This window comes from Perna viridis, chromosome 3 (assembly GCF_037379345.1).
Source record: "Perna viridis isolate PV_CMFRI_1.1 ecotype Kerala chromosome 3, ASM3737934v1, whole genome shotgun sequence".
NCBI classification, from domain to species: Eukaryota; Metazoa; Mollusca; class Bivalvia; order Mytilida; family Mytilidae; genus Perna; species Perna viridis.
In genome coordinates, this window is record NC_142447.1 from 31,009,571 (window position 1) to 31,027,787 (window position 18,217).

Genomic DNA, 18,217 nt, shown 5'->3' on the forward strand with positions numbered 1-18,217 from the left:
GCACGTAAATTGTAAATACTGATAAATAAAGTAAAACAATTTTAATTGATCTTTTGATATTGAGGTGTCGGTATAGGATATTGCAAAATTTGGATCTGAAAAAAAAATGAATAAGCTTGTGGTTTTGTGTTGTATAGTGGCTTTGTGTGCTGCGGTTGACGGTAAGATCAAAATATATATATGGACCAAGAGTCCATGAAACTTTTGACGAATTAAGTCTGCAATGTATTCTGAACGTAATGTAAAACTAAACCAATCTTTTATATTTACTCTCCTTGTATTTTTTTTGTACATTTTAACTCACAGAATTATTCCGTGTTATCTTAAATATTTTGGAATATGGTCGTATATTGAATAAAACCATAGTTATTATATAATGCCGAAAGTTAAAATGTTATTATTATTGTTTTTTAGATGTATCTGATATTCGACAAAGTTTCTCAGTAAATACTATGAACCTTCTAAATGACCAAATCCAGAAAGAACTGCAAGCCAGTTACATCTACCAGGCTTTCGTAAGTATCCTTGCGTTTCTTTCTTTTAAACTGTATGTCTAACAAATGAGCACGAACAACTCGGGAGTTTCTAAAATAAAATAAAAAAAAAACAGAGGACTCTTACCTTACCGGTACAATGGGTCAATGCCTCGAGTTTGTTCCTATGGATTTTGGGTTTTTCATTTTCTTATTTTTCCGTGTTTTCTTCCTGTTCTATAGTTTGATTTTGTCTTTTGTGTCTTTTCGCTTTAATCATTGTTACCCCTCGAGTGGTACCGTTGATTTTACGTTAACGCTGAGTAGAATTAATTTAGCGTGATTTGATCAAGATATACAGAAGTTTTATGGTCGTCATCATGAACTCGTGGGTCGTTACGGTGTATCCATCTGCACCAAGAAAACTGATTTATTCAACGTGTTATAATTTTCCTTTCCTCTTTCGTCTACCCCTAACTTGACTTTTTATGAGTAACCCGGCGGGTGTTTCTGGAGGGGCAGAGGACACTTGCCCTACCGGTACACCTGGTCCACGGTTCCAGTTTTTAGTTGAGTCCGAGTTGCTCATTTGCTTTTGTTGCTTGGTATGTATGGTTTTAGTTACTTTATGTTTTTTGTTGTGTTTGTCTGTTTTCCATGTCTGGTCTTTGTCCCCGGATTACATTCTTTTGATTTCCGCTAGAATCTTGGTTCTCTTGATTACTCTTGATGCAATTTGCCAATTTTAATTACAAGTGCTATTATTATGAATAATATAACCCAAGTTAGTTGTCATGTGGTCTATCTGGATGGCAAATTGTACTTCTTACTTCAAAGCCTTATCTTTTCATTAACAGTCACAGTATTATGCAAGAGCTGATGTTACACTACCAGGATTTTCTAAATTTTTCGCGACTGCTTCAAAAGAGGAGAGAGATCATGCGGAGAAATTGATGGACTACCTAAACCAGAGAGGTGGAGAGGTCAAACTTCAAGATGTCAAGGTGGGATTAACGGTTGACTATCAAAGATTTGTACTAATGGATTGTGGGTTTCTTTAGTTTTGTGAACTAAATATGAAGTTTGATCCAAAAAGATTCTATCATATTTACTATACAGTAATTATATTTTTAAATAAACGTAGACTACAGATTGTTTGACATTATGTAAATAGATATTAAACTAATCGAGACGAAAAATCATGTCCACTTTAATTTCAGCTGAAAGATGTGTGTGACGTTGTGTCAAATGAATTAAGTAAATTCTCTGGAATCGAAAATGGAAGAGTTAAATCGTGCGTAAGTACCTCCTCTATAGATATTGGTAATTTACAAAACATTTCCATTATTAATGAAATGAAATGCGATATCTATTATGTAACTCTAAGAGTAATTTGCATTAACGTCATAAGATTCGTACCATTATTAAAATTTAAACAAACTAGAACTGTAAAAGGAAAAGGGATGGATATTCTGTTTTGAACTAAAACGAATAAAACATACTTGTTTTCATTTCAGATTTGTTATTTTATGGCCAAGAGTGAAAATTGGAACCACTGCGGGGTATATACATATATCGTACACATTTTAAACATTATATCAATTTTTCTTTGTTTAATCAGTTGCAGTTTATCAGTACAGTATGTGCAATATCTGACCTTAGATTATTCAGATTAAGTTTTATTGTTCACTGTAATATAGAACAAGATGTAGGGCAATGTTCTAAATACTGATGACATCATTAACAACTGACTCAATTGTACTCAGAAATTGTGCTTACTTTAGGGTGGGAGGTCGTGGATTCGACTCTCGTGGGAGTCGTCCCAATCATTAACGAGTACTGGTTATGCGACATTCTTCTGTGTTCTGCCACCTATGCGATTTTACCATATTTAAAATGCAACTTCATGCTAAGCAATATCGGATTGTTTTACCAAATGTTTACGTACTGTAGTACACGAAATAACATACTTAGTTGATTAATAGAAATACTAGAAGTCAAAATAAAATACCAATACAAAGTCAGACATCCTTTCAAAAACTGTTCTAAAGAATTCTGCAGAAGTTTGTTTCCATGGTTACAGGATCGTGATGATTGGTACAATGGTTTGATGGGGATGGAGGATGCTCTGGTATTGGAGAGATATGTTAACAAACTGTTATTAGATCTCCATCAAAAGACAGAGAGTGATGCTCATGTAAGTCTACACTATTTGGGTACTAGGTTAAGTCAATATCTAAGGCATGATAGGAAATTTGCTGACATGTTTTCCTTCTCGAAAATAAGAAGCAATACAAATCCTTTCAGTTTTTTTTCATGAAGTTAAGTGCTTTCAATCCATGCAAAATCCGTGAATGTGTTTATTGATGTATTAATGATCAGTTGCATGTCTTGGGTTGGAACCCCCTTTTCTGTAGGATATTTTGGGAAAAATAAGCAAATAATAACCTGTGCCCCCTTTTCCCTTCTGGAAATCCTCTTTCCAAAATCTCTGGATCAGCTGAATACAGTAAACAGACTTAAATATTGCTTAGCTCTTGGTTCATATCATAATTAAACCTATTTATATGCACATTAATTTGATTTTAGCTTTCTCATGTTCTGGAGCATGATTTCTTGGATGAACAAGTGAGGAGTATTAAAAGCCTTGGAGACAAGATCCGACAGCTGAAGAGAGTCAAGAAGGGTCTTGGGGAATATATGTTGGACGAGAAAATGTAAACACATGAACTACTGAGGGATTTATAGAGACCTTGAACTGATCTGGGTTAAAATAAAACAAACATACTCCTCTTCAATTGCTTATTGTTTTATTATAATGTACATTATATATAAAAATTTTCAAAAAGTCGTAACAAATTGCTGGTGTAGCACACCTTGTGCGTAAAAAAAAACAAACAATAAAAAATATTTGAGATTGAACACATGACTGTTCATCATACCTGACCATAAAATAAAATATATTGTTGTAAAACAGTTGTCAAAATACATATAAAGTTGAAGTGTAAGTATTTGTAAGAATCAGGCAAAATGCGAAAAATCTGAAACATGCATATCAAAAACCTGTGGATCTGAAAATGTAAAATCACTCAAGGATACTTTCTCTATTCGAAAAGAAAATTATTTGATCTATGCATCACTGGCTTTGCTCAGAATTTTTTCAATACACTGATAACAGTGAGGTTATCTGCCCTTGAAATGTTCTTTTTCAGTGCATCTCAATGAGATTATAACTCAATTTACCAACATGATATGGAAGACCTTGTCTGTTTTCCTTGATTCTGATATTGGAGCTAGTCAAATTAAACTTTCAAAATGGTGGGTTTTTTTCATACCATGTTTCACCCACTGATTAATTCTTACAAAGACTGACACTTTCAAATTACTGACCTATGTTGTGTAGAAACAGTGTTGTAATGACTATTTTGATGTTAAAAATTGTGTTTATCATGAACAAGTCTGCAAATATCACATAATTACAAAAAATGCATAAAATTCTTACTATTTTGTTGGTAAAATAAAACCTTGTTCAGATTTAATTGCAATAACAGGTCGGAACTACAAGTTAGGGTTGTTCCATTTACATATATGAGGTACTGGGGAACTTTTAAAATTTATACATACATCAATTGTGGACATTGTGAATGAATTTTTTACGAGCAAGTCTCTTGGCAAAAACATTCCCTTCCCCCAGCACCTTATAATATTTAATGGAACAACCCATCTAGGAAACAGAATATTTCTGCCTACAACAGGTCCTTCAGACATTATCTTAGCTAGTTACTTGTCAGTTTTGGGGTACATATATTTCTAATTAAACAATCTAGCTAGTTACTTGTCAGTTTTGGGGTACATATATATCTAATTAAACAATCTAAACTGGGATTGTGTTTGTCACTACTGTAATGAACATAAGTACCAGTCCATGTAAAATTCAGACACCGCCCATAATAAAGTGATTTGTGGTGTAGAAAAACCCATGGATCAGGCGATGATTTTTTGGTCAACATATGCTATATTTCTATGTGACAATGTTCCTTTCTGTATAAAGATCTGTACTTTTGGAAAAACTACACTTTAATTTCCCACCAAAATCAACCAAATCAAACCAAATCAAGAATGATAACTCTTGCAAAGTGCTAATTTCGTGTACAATCTATATAAATTTTACCTCAAAAGCGCAACACCCAAATGAAAAACTAAGACTGGTTATGTGATCTATAATGGTTTCAAGAAATAAAACTGAGTTTGGTGGGCTTTTGATATGCATGAATCACCTCCTGTCTGATTTATATAAAGACTGATACTTAATTATTCAGAAAAAACATTAGCTTCTCTCATCAGTTCAATAGTAATAAAAAACTTAAGAATGTAACCATTAACAACTACTCTGTAAACATGAACAAAACAATAAAATATACATCTCAGATCTTGAACAACAAATTAGAATCCTATAATGAAAACATTTCTAACATTTTAATGACAAAAGACTGATTTAAATATGCAGCTACTTCACAAAATAAATCAATTTCAAACTTCAAGAAAACATTTTAGTATACTAGTTTGTAACAAAAAATGAAAAAAAAAATATACATATTCTAAAATAAAAGATTCTGTGGTTATTGAATGAAAGAAAAAAATATGCTTTTATATTACAAACAATGTTGCAAAGAAAAGTTATTTATAGACATGGTACAAGTTCATTCCTATCATTTTAACAACAAATACATTTCCAATAAACAAAAGTACAATGTACTCAAATGAAAAAGCAGCATGATAAAACATCCCAATGTTAGCACCATTTATTTCAAGCAAAGGATTGTAACCAGCATTTGTTAAAATTGTAAAATTCTCCCTTTCCTCTGCTAAATATTTGCATTACCTTAATGAATCACTTCCAGTCCATTACAAACTTAAATCTAAAAACTTAAGCCTCTAAACATCCCGTTCCCCCTACTTAATTTGTGTAACTTTACCCTAACAAATCCCACCCCTACCTAATTTGCATAACATTTCACTCCTAATGACTTCACTGGCTTCATTCCTCCACCTGAGTTCCTCTTCCAGCTTGTATATATTTGACCCTTATAAACTTTGACATAATTGTACTAAAACAGGTTTGGACCCCTATGAGCACAGACATGATTGTATTTAAAACATGTTACATCAGGTATTTCAAAGTAATACAGTTTAATGCTGTCTATTAATCAACAAATTCATGTGCTCTGGCGAGGCCCGAAGTTTGTGATTAATGAAAATCTCCTTCTGATCTCCACAACATTTCCCTGAATTTTTCGCCCTCATGTTCTCTACAAGGATAAAATTGTCAGCCATTTGAAGTAAGTCCCATAGTTCCTTTGAAAGCTTTGGTGGTTTCTGTGTATTTGGGCCATTCTTTCCACATTTTTTACCCTTGGTTCTTGTTGGTGTCTTCTGAAGGAAAAAAATATACATAAAGTTTACTGACATTCCTTTAGCACAAGACAATTATGTACAGATTAACTCAGACTGTCAGCCAAATGCCTATATTTATATCATTTTTTCCATAATTTGACATGGTAAAAAACCTATGGTAAGTAAAGAAATTCCGTACTGCATTTAACCGAGTTACAAATATATATTAATATTTGTTTAGCTATTACATAAGTGAGCAATTATCAAATTATTCTGTTTTTGAGGCAGAAAAGGGTGAGCAAAATAGAACAAAAATACTTAGTAATATATGTATATCTTTCTGTGTAAACACACTACCTGCAAATAAATCATAAAATGATACAGTGACTTAACTTATACAGGAGCAGGATTTTTATTTTGAATGTTGGTACTATACCCTGCATATAACTTAAGTGGGCAAAGTTCACTCAAACTGAAAATAACATAGAAACAGTATGTGTACACCCATACAATACTGTTTCTATATCACATATTATATTGAATATAAAGTACAAACTATTCAGAACATTATGAAACTGTATTTACAGATATACATGTACCTGTTTACTTTTGGTTTCATTTTGGGATTGGATAGCTCTCTGTGTAGGTGGCTTCCTTCCGAAGTGTAACTTTCTCTTTACTTTATGTAGTGGAACTGGAAGAAATAAAACATGGAAGTACAGACTTCTAAAGATAATCTTTCTTTTCACAGTTTATTATACAAATCTGTCTGTATTACAATTCACTGATTTAACTCAACTATAATGGACTGCATAGGGCACTAAAGGTCTTCAGCCAAAACGTGCTTTTCCACTGAATGCATAAAATTCATCTGTATCAAAATGTATTTATTTAACTCATCATTTTAATGACCTGTATAAAGTACTTTATTTTAAAACCTAAACATATGGTTAATAACAATAAATACGTTTACAATGTACCTTCTTCAGAACGAATTTTCTGAATTTTTCTTGGAGTTTTCGGAGATGTATAATGCCCATTTCGTCTTCTGGCAACGTATTTCCTGGTTGGTTTCCTAGTTGTTGTGGTCATATCAACCGTTAATTTTCTTGGAGTGGTTTCATTTTCAGAGGGCGACGACTTCCAGTCACCTAAAAAAAATAAAACAGTACTTAGACGTCATACATGTCATTGTCGTTACTAAGACGAGTTACCCGACAGAGGTAACGTTAGCAACATGGTCATACTGTCAGGTATCTCAGCATCCAGACTTGGAAGGTTGCCTTCCTTTGTCGATATTATGAGGACTTTCTCCAACTAAGAAATGAGTCGTCATATATGTAAGTATTCCCACTTCATGAACATTTTTATCCCTATTGCCTAGCGTTTTAATGCTCAGACAATAAAGGATTTTAATTTCGCGCGGTTTTACTTTTGTCACGTGTTGCAGTTAAAGGTCGTCGCTAAGTGGTGAAAATCGAAAGCTGAAAATCCGTTTCAGTACAAATCATCTAAACCATGTGGTCTCCGTAAAACGGACTTTTAAATCGGTGTAAAAATCTTAAAATCTTGAAAAATGGCAACAACAACTCAAGGCGAAGGTAAGATAGAGAAGTTTATTTACTTTTTGTACAGCTATCTTTCCTCTATTGAAATCGGTAGTTCGAAAATTCTAAATAGAGCTTTCATTTAAATGTATTATTACTTTTATTAATAGGGAATACATGTTAGTTAATGGTTTCATTCAAAATCAATAGAAAACATAAATAAAAGATAAGATCAGTTGTTAGAACACACGGAATAGATATGGAAAAACGGTTTTAGGTCTGTTTTAGTCTTGACTTTAGGAAAATGTAATGAAAATTAAAACGAGTCCCAAATAACACTTGTTCTATTACATTGACTGATTAAAGGATTAAATAAAATAAGCCTTTCAAAAACCTAATTGATTATACGGTGTTATGTATTATTTTGAACTTCAGTGCATACTTAGAATTAAAATCAAGAGTTGAACAAACACGGAAAATGTTTAAGGCTTTTATGATACTATATCATGGCGTCATTATCTACACTAACTCTCTCTAACCTTTATTTTATACTTAACATAGTCTGGGTTTTACAATGTTATAAATTAACATGATTGCTACCACACCAGTGATAAAAGCAGATGAAGCAAACATGGTACACATTATGCTAATAAAAATCTCCAACTCTATAATATCCAGTAAATCTATGTTATTGGACCAAAAGCCTGTTACCCTTTTTATCATGATCTATGATACCTTAATCTCATCCAATTCCCTTAAAAAATGGCATCATCATTTATATCATCATGACTCCTTTCAACTAAATAAACAAACAAAAGTCATTGACATCATTTAAAGGAGCCAGAGGAAACTTCACTGTTATAGACACTTATTTTATATATTCGTTCCCCTTAATTCACGCATACGAGGACCACTTACGGACATGCATTTCGTTTTTCTTTGTTTAAAATTTGCAATTTTCTCTTCCACTTAGAAAGAAAATATTTTCATTTTTAGTGGATATCAGTGTCATAATAAAAATTAAATGTTTTATTAAATGTCTGCATGTGTTATCTACAAAACTGATATTTTACGGTTGATTTGGAGTTAACAAATAACTGTTAAATAGATTCGTTTTGTTTGAGCGTAACCTATATTATATCATTTACAGTTAAAAGGATCGAGTTTGAACAGTGGTCATGTACACGGAAACACTGACAATTGGAACGATGTCACAAGTCATTGACTATGTCCGTTCTAAATATCTGTACAATACATGTACATTCAAATTACGACTTATAACGTGTACGTGTACTACTTTTCGTTATGATAGAAACCAGATAAAGGGATAAGTGGCACCTCTACTATCCCGACATACTCGGGGGGACAAAATATGCAATCTCTTATGGTCTGATTCTTCAACAGTCCCTTTCGAGCTACTTTTCTGAGCAGGCTCAGTTAATACTTCTGTGAGGTAGGTTCAACACTACGTTGAAAGCTGTTAAAAAAGTGTTTTTTATGGGAAGGTGTATGTACAAAATGGCTCAGAAAATTAACACGAACGGGTCTATAATTTGTTAAGACTCTTGTATTGCACAGCCATGTATTATACCCGAAAAAATATTTTATGTTCTAAGAACATAGCGATACCCTAACACTTTATAAAAATTATCGAAAGAGATATCACCCTTTAAAATAATATCATTTAAAATTTCCCTCTATAAAACGCATTTTTCCACACCTGACATTTGATTAACATAATTTTTTATGACCCCAAAAGATTTTGAAATTTCATAACCAATGAAAATCATAATGAATTTTACAGCGAATAAAAAACGTTAGTTTTGACTCAGTGACAAGTTTGAGTGATTTCAGATTTTATTAGAAATGTGTTTTTTTTAATTAAGAACGATCGCCATTGCCAAAACCACCACTCCGACGACATTCCTTTAAACGTGCAAAAACCTTCACGAATCGGTCACTGCCAAAAATACCAGAGAATCGGCGTAATACAGAAACTGACCAAGAAGAAGGTGAAATTGTAAAATTGGTTTCGAGCACTGTTAATTTCATTTGAGTTTGGGCTGTAGGAAGAGTACACAAAGTTTGCATAAAATCTTTGCTTTATATCGTGAAACGCACTGGGTCTGGTCATAGTTTTGGAATGCGTGGTGATCATCAGCACATTAGTCAATCATACTGCAGCATAATCTTCGTTGTATGTCGAACTCTTTTAAGTCCAAAGAATTTTCAACAGGCAAACGTTTTTATCAGACTGTTTATCTACGAACTTTACTAAATGCCTTGTCTATATCCCCGCAAAGACTTGCAACAGACAAGGTTATCAACTGAGTAGTCCAGAATAAAATACGGCATAAAACCCTACTGTTAGATTTGGCGAGCTTATTACAGTAATGTTATAATTCTTATGCCAACATACTTAATCAAACGACTTGAATTATTACGACAACGATTATCTTAAATTTGACACCAATATGAAGTACATGTAGCACTATCTTTACAACGATCACGAATATAAGCATTCGATTATATCTGCATATTGTAGTTAAATGTCGACAATTTAAGGACAGGCCAAGAAAAATCAATACAGATATATATTGTTATATGATTAATAAATAATTAAATCTGTTATACGCCTTTCATATAACCCATTTCTTTTGTTACTGATTGTAATTGTATGAAATTAATGTGCCCAGGTGTTTAAATATTTGTTAGCTACGTATGACTTGAATCGAGGCAACGCAATTCCAAAAAATAATGCATTTAAAAAGCACAATTCAATTTACAAAAAAAATGATAGATACATTAAATTCATTGAAAAAAAAACTCGTGCACGTTGTCTAGATTTTTGATATTTTGGGTAATAGTAATGAGATCATCCAAGTTCATTCAATCCTAATTGAAATACATTTTTCATGGAAAAGGCGTTGTTTAATGACCATTGTGAAATAGTATCGTGTTTGGTAACGAGGTATGCACGAATGAGTTTATTTGTAACGACAATGTGCAGTTTTGTCATATTATCATTTCATTCTTAATGAATACAATTTTCATTGTATAATTAAGTAAAGAGAAGATAAGAATGTGTCATTTTGATCAAGTATGCATATACCCCACAGACTATATAGCTGTGATACTAAAGTACAGAATTGGCAATCCAACAAACTTTAAACCATAACCACGCGCTACATGTTTGAGACTATCTCAAGATCAATCATTTTGATACTATTAAATATCAAAGCTGTTAAATTGTGAACATTCAGGACGCCTCAATTATCCCCCTGTGGGAAGGAGAAACGCCGTATTTGGTATCCCTTCCGTGGGAAGAAACCTCAATAAAATGACAGAGGTGGACATAATAAAAGAACTTGGACCGGACTTTTTTGAGTGTACGTATAGACCAGGTGAAAGCTTATGAATTTCAAATAGCATTCATAGGACAACATAATGAGTATAACTGATTCACCCAACAGCTAATTGGACTTAAAAAAAGTTTTGTGGATAAGAAAATAAAGGGCGAAGAATAAAGTTTTTGAACGAGATCGTTGCTACGTAGCAAAACCAGAGATTTAGATAATCTCTAATAAAATATTTTTGTTGTTTCATTGCAGTGGAATATGAAAGAATTCGACAGTCGGGGAGGTGAGTTTTCATATCCTAATTGATAAACATTGGTATTATATGTTGATCATACATTGTAATCTTTATAAAACAAGACTTTTAAATTACTTTATAATATCGTCATAAATAATGTGAGATAGAAAACATATAAGCATTGTTATAAAGCAACCTAGACTATTGAAACAATGTACAGAAACCCCCAAAACCGGTCTAATCAAACAAGACAGTTCTGATCGTTCAAACTAATCACTGGTCATTTATGGGTCACCTATCTACTCAGTCTGAACGGTTGCGGTAACCGAAAGTTTGATCAAAGATCCTGGTTAGCTTAGAGATCGGTTCCAATTCATTACTTATCAATAATACTTTTTAGGTTTTGGTATCAACATTTTGTCCATCTTAATATTATCAAAAAAATATCAATGATAATGTATGCTTTAGATTTTTAATCTATGATCGATTCATGAATGTTCGATTAAAGTAGCGCTAAATGTGATCGATATGTGAACGATGATCAAAATGTCTTGCTTAATTAGTACGTTGAGTTTGCACATTGTCGGTGTTAAAGAATTGGTGATCCAATAAAACTTCCATTTTGTTTTATTGAAATAGCAAATATTATAAATTATCGCATGATATTGTTTTAAATCCCAATAAACAGTAGTGTTTAGCAGCTAATTAGTAGATTTATTAGGTAAAAGAACCAACTCAGCGCCAACATTTGTTTAATTCTCTCCTTCCTTTGGTGAATCACATGTTGCTAAGATAAAATTAAGTTGAAATATAAAATCGATTACTTTAATAGAACTTTTCGGAAGTTTAAATTAAAGAGAACATTATTTCTCCATAAACCAGAACAAAATATATAACTCAAAACAAAGAGACATTGTCAAATGAAAGATCATGTCTATACATTTATTTTGGGTAAGCAACCATGCATTAAAAATTTCATCACCAATGTTCAAAGTTTGAGTTATTGAAACAATTTCAATTCATATCTAAGTTCTGGATTTGATTCAGAAATCAGATACAATATATGAGATATGTTAAATCGCAAACTAAGGAAATAAATGCAGTGAAGGGTAATGCACTTTTTGGGATTAACTGATGGGAGAAAAACGTCGGTACCCGAGAAATAGGGAGGTTGTCAAACTTCCTCCCATACAATCTCTTAAACCAAGTCTTGTCGGTAGAAAACCGTAAGTATTATTCTAATCGCACAGAAAAAGGAAACTTTATTAATTTACAAAAATCATTTAGGTCGTCAACTAATGTGATGAGCTCAAATTGGGGTTGAAGTTCCTTCAAGTATTGTATAAAAGACGTTCATCTGAAAGGAACATGTCGTTCTTCCCTCAATATTTAGTCAAAGATTTTTTTATAGTTGCCTACCAATATCAGTAACATATATTAGTAAACAGTTTCTGCATCGAATGCTATTCCAAAGTTCAATCGTTAACATATGGGTTTTACATTCTGTTGGGTCACTTGCTCACGACCATGCCATGATGTGATCATGGTCGCCGAAACGGCATTAAAAGTAACAATCAATCATGCTCACGACCGAAAACGGATATTTCCGTTTATAACTGACATTCGCGATCTGTTACATGGTTTGCTCATTTTCTTTCCTCCGAACTACTGCAATTCTCATGGCTGCAAGTTTTAAAATCAACTCTGTCAAAGTTGAAGAAATTTAAGAATTGTATGGCTAGTCGGGTGTATATAACCACTAAGAAACAATCGTACAAATGTACATTTTGTAGCTAAAATCGTGATCACTCTCAACCCTGATCATATCTGATCGTAACATTTAGAAATGTACCAGAAAGTACTCAACTGTCCCCGTTGTTCTTATTAGATGCAAAAGCTTGGTATGATCGCAAACGTCGATCCCAGAACAATTATATACACAACCATCAAGCTTGATAAATAAAGTTATTAATTTGAATCGTGAAGACACCGCATAAGTGTCAGAATAGAGTGAAAGTGAAATTCAAAATATGCAATTAGATGTAAGAAATATACACTTTATAGTTAGTTCAAGAAAATTTTTCTTATACCTATCAGTCCCTAATTCCTAAATGTCAAGGACCATTATCCCTTCAATCAACCAAAACCTTCCTTCTGTCGTATGAAATCTTGTAACTTACTGTAACATATTCATAGAGGTCCGTCCATTTTACCGGAAACTTGAAATTCGTACTTTTGGCCATTTTCGGTCCCTAACTCTAAACGGTTATAACACAACTCCAAAACGAATACCAGTGTGACTTATTTGTGGTTCGGAACATTGTACATGTAGTACAATTTAATTAAACTTACAGTAAATATAAATAGTTAAAACTTTATTAAATACTTGTTGTTTCCCTTATTCCTACCGGGTTGTGACACTGACCCCCGAAATCAATGCCAGTCTCACTGTTGTGGTATAAAACTTTACCAAATTTTATAAAGATTCACCAACAAACATTCCAGTTATCACACGAAAGTCAAATGTCTAGAGACAACGAAGACATCGTCTTATCATTTTAAGACCAGATTATTAAGGCAAATTTCCATATACATATAGCCAATCAAAGCATTAAAATACATTGAACATAGCCTAGCCACTAAGTCCTTGCACAGAGTAGACAAGGTTCCAATCGTGTGTTTTTATTTCTGTTACATTACGCAGGGTTATAATACATGGCTTCATTTCAGGGAACGTTTCAAAGAATTATCAAGACCTCGGGAACCTAAAATAGAATGGTGGACAAATGTTGGGTACGTAATACTCGGAACCATTTTCTATCGAAATCCTATTAAAATATACCTGGTATGTGTTATTCGATACTATGTCTGTACAGGTAATTCATATTAATTGCGTTTGGAAATGAATCAAACCAATATCTTTTTATCTCCAAATACATCTTTTTAACATAACCTATTAATTTTAGTACAATACTTTAAATATACCGCACTATTCACTTTACCAACAATAAGCGACCGACTTCTGAAATATGAAATTTGAAATTGAAATGTGTCGATGCGATCATGATGCCCCCGCTCAGCACTACCTATAAACTGAAATATGCTATAAAAAGTCGATATCTTTTGACATAACTTCAAAATGAAAACTAAAACTCACGTACACAAATAATACCAACTTGTTCCAACATTAGGGAACTATGACTAAAGCAGTCTCTGAATCCTAATACATTCTAAATCTGATTGTTTTATAAATAGTATTATAATTATAATATAGACCAAATGTGATGTGGGGAACACAGGAAATGATTTGGCCCGTGTCCAGAAGTATACCAGATGCAAGTGGCAGGGTAAAGGAATTGGCTTCGCCTAAGAAAAACTTCTCCACGGACACGAGTTCAGGAAGGTAATACCAATTCTGATATCGCTTTAATGCATCATGCTCTTTATCCATGTAAAATCAAATGATACTATGTCAAATGGCAATACTAGCAGTAAAGGATAACATATGAAAGGCTTTCTTAACTTATAAGACACGAACAAACACTGCATTCATGAAATTAAGTTACTGCAGTGCAAATTTGTCGTCTAGACAATGAAACTGCAGACAACTCAAACCCAGTTCTGGACTAAAATATATTAATCCCGTTTAGTAAATCAGATTAGTTTAGTTACTAGGATTATATTGTAATGGGGTATAAACGGAATTTCAATACACACCTAATACTATATGTGTATTGAATTTAAAAAAAGTACAAAGCCGCTAACAAATCCTTTGGATTTGAATCAGCCATAGATACTTACCATGAGGTTCTTTGGTTTAAAGTATGAAATGTGAAAAATAATATGAAACTTGGATCATTATCCTTATTTGGTGAATATGACGAGGGAAAAAATGAACCTCCCAATTGGGAACGGCTAAGGCATCTGGCAAAGCCAAGGGCAAAAATAGTAAAAAGGAATGGATCATTCTATAGCGCCGAGTAAGTAACTAAATACACTTAATGTGATAACACGGAAACTGCTATGTTAAGCACTATATTTCATCACTTTGAAATAGGTTACTCGTACGCAACAGACTATATCCGACTTGCAGTCAAGTACAAACGGAAGTCGCCAATCGACTTTTTCACTATGTTATATCCTTCAACAAAAAATGTTGTATGGAACATGACATGAAGTTTTCAAACTGTCTAGCACGTGGTGACGAATGTCGAAGAGGGTTTTTCCTAAATGATTGAATAAATGATTCTTTAGAATGAATATTATTTTCTTCCAGGCCGATATTTTACTATAGCTGTGGTAGACCGTCAATGATATGGAATCTTAAACCTCTTCAGACAAAGGCAAATGTTAGAGTACAAGAACTTGCCAATGCTAAGGCTTTCCATGCAGACCACCGAGAAGATAGGTATGCAACTACGTCTAATTCTACTTTAAATTCTATGTGGTTTCATGACAAAATGTCCGGTGCCAGACTGTTACTTGTTTGTTATGGGTTAATTCCTATCATAAAGCTTTATAAGCGAGTGAATGGGAAAAGGTAAATATCATGCTTATGGGCGTTACTGGGAGTGAATTATCACCACGAACAGACCCATCCCATCTAATATCACTCTCAGTAGGGACAGGTATCATTAAACACGTTTTCACATATACACGTATAAATAGAGTTCTCATATATAACATATATAGGAAGTCATGATGCCTTCAACATAATTTGTTTTCAAGCATGCATTTCAAAATCCAAACATATCGTATTTCCAATACTTGAAAATGACAATGCTATAACAAGTGACTTTATATTGGAACAGAAGTAATGCATATTGGAGAGATTATTACAAGTATATTGAACAGTAGGTCATTTAGCTCTTTAGTTTGATCTGGCTACAAACATTATAATACAAACTCCATGCCTATCATGTAAATAACATTCAATTAACATAAAAATGATGCTTCTTTTGTAGTATTATTACCACTAACATACCTTATATGCTGTTTTGTGACCAGTAAATTTTACTACTTTCAAGCATGCTGTTGAACCCTATGACAAGAGGGTCTAACCCTTATAAGTGTTGTACTACTTAATTAACTTGCATTTAATTTGTTTCTTATAATACACAGCTTTTCATATAATCATGAGTTTTTAGGCTTCCCTTGATTCAAGTTTTAATGTAAGAGAATAGAATTTATAAAGTTTATGTTTACATTTGGCTTAGCCAGCACTCCACAGTATTGTAGAACTGCCTAATTTTGGTCTTGTAATCTGATGCTTTGTAACATTTATCACTTTAAAAAATTGTCAAGCATCTGTAAATCTATATATCTAGAAATAGCTCGAGCCAAGGCCTTCAGGATGCAGTAAAAATATTCTGGAAAAAAATTGCCCACAGCATATAGGGTTACCATAGAAACCATACAAAAATATGCGAAAATTTGCAAAAAAGTTCATAAAATCAGGTTTAAAAACATTAAATTTCCTGCAAAATATCTGAAATTTTTATTTCATCCCCTGAAACTGTTCAAACTTTTTTCTTCAAAAACCCCTTCCTCATATGGGCATCGCCGGTTAGATTTTGAGCTATTTCACTTTGTAATCCACTTATTAAATTTAGCATGGTGAAAAATTGACTTACTTTCACTTTCACAATGAAGTCAAATTGTCATTGAAAAAAAGCCCCTTCCACATTGAAAATATATAAAACATTGCAAAATACTTTTAAAAGTCCCCTTTTTTCAGAAAATGTTTTATCAACAATAGATTCATTTTTAATCACTATAGCAACCACCGGTTTCCATTTATGTCATTTTTCATCCCTAGCCAAAAGTGTGAAACTAAACTAAACTGTGGAGTGCTGGCTTATATTATTTGTGACACACAGAGCGCTGGGAGAGACAAGTTTTCAAAATATTTCTTTAGGTTGCACTTTACAGATGGGATTCAGGTGTACTGTTTCGCACACAAAACGGATCCGGTCTAATTTTGTAAAACTTAAAACAAAAGGTGAAACTTGGTGGAAATATTGATTGTGGGAAGTAAAGCATTCATACATAAATAGATGCAATACTTGTGAGGTAAAGAGGTGTAAAATACATGCTTTAAGCTATCCGGAAAGATTCAGGTCCTCGCCAAATTGGGTTCTCTTTCCTGCACCAACTGGCTGTCATTTTTCAAAAATACCCAAATTTCGCAAGAACTTTAAGAATTAAAATAATGAACAAATGAGCAGAAAAGGGTACACTTTTTATGTTTTTTTTTACAATTATACCATGCCCGCTTACTTTTTCTGGCAGTTTTTAAATGCCAGATATTTTAGAAAACCGGTTTTTTGACAATTAATTTTGGGAAGGCACCAAGAATTTATGGAAACTGATATAATTTTTTTATTATGTTACCATGGTTACAGATTTTCATGACAAAATAGATAAGAATATCTATTTTTTTTTCATGGATCTCCACAATGTAAAGTGTTAAATAATATAATAATAAATGTATTTTACAGAATAAAAAATGTTGGATTTGCTTGTTTAAGTGCCTCAATATAGCTTTATGTCTACAAATTGCTGTAAAGTTATCTGCAGTGACCTATATATATATAGTGAAACCTTATATACATATTGAAAAACCTGCCCTTTCACAGTGGTGTCAATAGAGAATATGTGACGTTTTGAATAAGCATTTAATGCTACATATAATACATTCATGTTTATTATCGTTTTTATATTCGGTACTCTAATAATACTAAGAAAGCAATGCTTTAGTCAAACGAACTCTTGTGTAATATTCCATATAAAATTCAAACAAAGCCTATGGGTTAGAGGTAATTGATGGTGTAGAAAACCCATCAAACAAACGATGCATTCTCGTTCTACTATAGACTTAAAATACAAATATTATTGTATATTTAGGTCCATGAGTCTACACATACAATATTTTAAAGTAACAATAGTCCTTTCTGTATTTTGATCAGCATTTTTTTAAGCAATACATTAATCTTCCTCTAAAATCAACAAAAATCAAGAACGATAACTACTGCCAAGCGCCAATTTCATATACAATCAATATGAATTTTTTATCTAGACAGTACAACAACCAACTTATAAACTAAGACTGGTTATTTGGTCTATAAGTGTTTCTGAATTAGAAATTAAAGTCAATGTGGTGGTTTTCAGCATACATGAATCATATACTGTCTGGCATTTATAAAGACT

The 18,217-nt window shown here is 32.7% G+C and overlaps 3 protein-coding genes across 7 annotated transcripts in view; 2 read left to right on the top strand and 1 right to left on the bottom strand.

Moving 5' to 3' along the window:
- LOC148621839 (yolk ferritin-like) lies at positions 1 to 3,271 on the top strand. Its single transcript, XM_088576627.1, has 7 exons — positions 1 to 161; positions 415 to 515; positions 1,331 to 1,477; positions 1,694 to 1,771; positions 1,991 to 2,035; positions 2,557 to 2,670; positions 3,063 to 3,271. Exons 1-7 carry the CDS (start codon positions 107 to 109, stop codon positions 3,192 to 3,194), a joined length of 672 nt encoding a protein of 223 aa, XP_088432753.1. The 5' UTR covers positions 1 to 106; the 3' UTR covers positions 3,195 to 3,271.
- LOC148621840 (uncharacterized) overlaps positions 3,267 to 18,217 on the bottom strand; it is a 25,363-nt gene continuing 10,412 nt past the window's right edge. The window contains exons 6-8 of the mRNA XM_088576625.1: positions 6,848 to 7,018; positions 6,467 to 6,561; positions 3,267 to 5,906 (exon numbers count right to left, since the gene is read on the bottom strand). Of these exons, the coding sequence (XP_088432751.1) occupies positions 5,664 to 5,906; positions 6,467 to 6,561; positions 6,848 to 7,018 (509 nt within the window). The 3' untranslated portion in view covers positions 3,267 to 5,663. The remainder of the gene's footprint in view (positions 5,907 to 6,466; positions 6,562 to 6,847; positions 7,019 to 18,217) is intronic.
- Positions 7,085 to 18,217, top strand: part of LOC148621841 (sperm microtubule associated protein 2-like) — a 15,157-nt gene continuing 4,024 nt past the window's right edge. The window contains exons 1-7 of one of the 5 annotated variants that reach the window (XM_088576620.1): positions 7,293 to 7,468; positions 9,301 to 9,426; positions 11,026 to 11,056; positions 13,739 to 13,801; positions 14,283 to 14,411; positions 15,285 to 15,416; positions 15,820 to 15,861. In XM_088576620.1, the coding sequence (XP_088432746.1) occupies positions 7,444 to 7,468; positions 9,301 to 9,426; positions 11,026 to 11,056; positions 13,739 to 13,801; positions 14,283 to 14,411; positions 15,285 to 15,416; positions 15,820 to 15,861 (548 nt within the window). In that variant the 5' untranslated portion in view covers positions 7,293 to 7,443. Of the gene's footprint in view, positions 7,208 to 7,292; positions 7,469 to 9,300; positions 9,427 to 10,584; positions 10,804 to 11,025; positions 11,057 to 13,738; positions 13,802 to 14,282; positions 14,412 to 15,284; positions 15,417 to 15,819; positions 15,862 to 18,217 lie in introns of those variants that run through there. The other 4 variants (XM_088576624.1, XM_088576623.1, XM_088576621.1 and 1 more) reach the window with 4 other exon arrangements.

What these genes read in the sequence shown, in the direction of transcription:
- LOC148621839 (XM_088576627.1), top strand. Translation starts at nt 107, where the DNA reads ATGAATAAGCTTGTGGTTTTGTGTTGTATAGTGGCTTTGTGTGCTGCG. An exon ending in TTTGTGTGCTGCGGTTGACG is followed by an intron (nt 162 to 414) that starts GTAAGATCAAAA and finishes ATTGTTTTTTAG; the next exon opens with ATGTATCTGATATTCGACAA. An exon ending in TCAAACTTCAAGATGTCAAG is followed by an intron (nt 1,478 to 1,693) that starts GTGGGATTAACG and finishes CTTTAATTTCAG; the next exon opens with CTGAAAGATGTGTGTGACGT.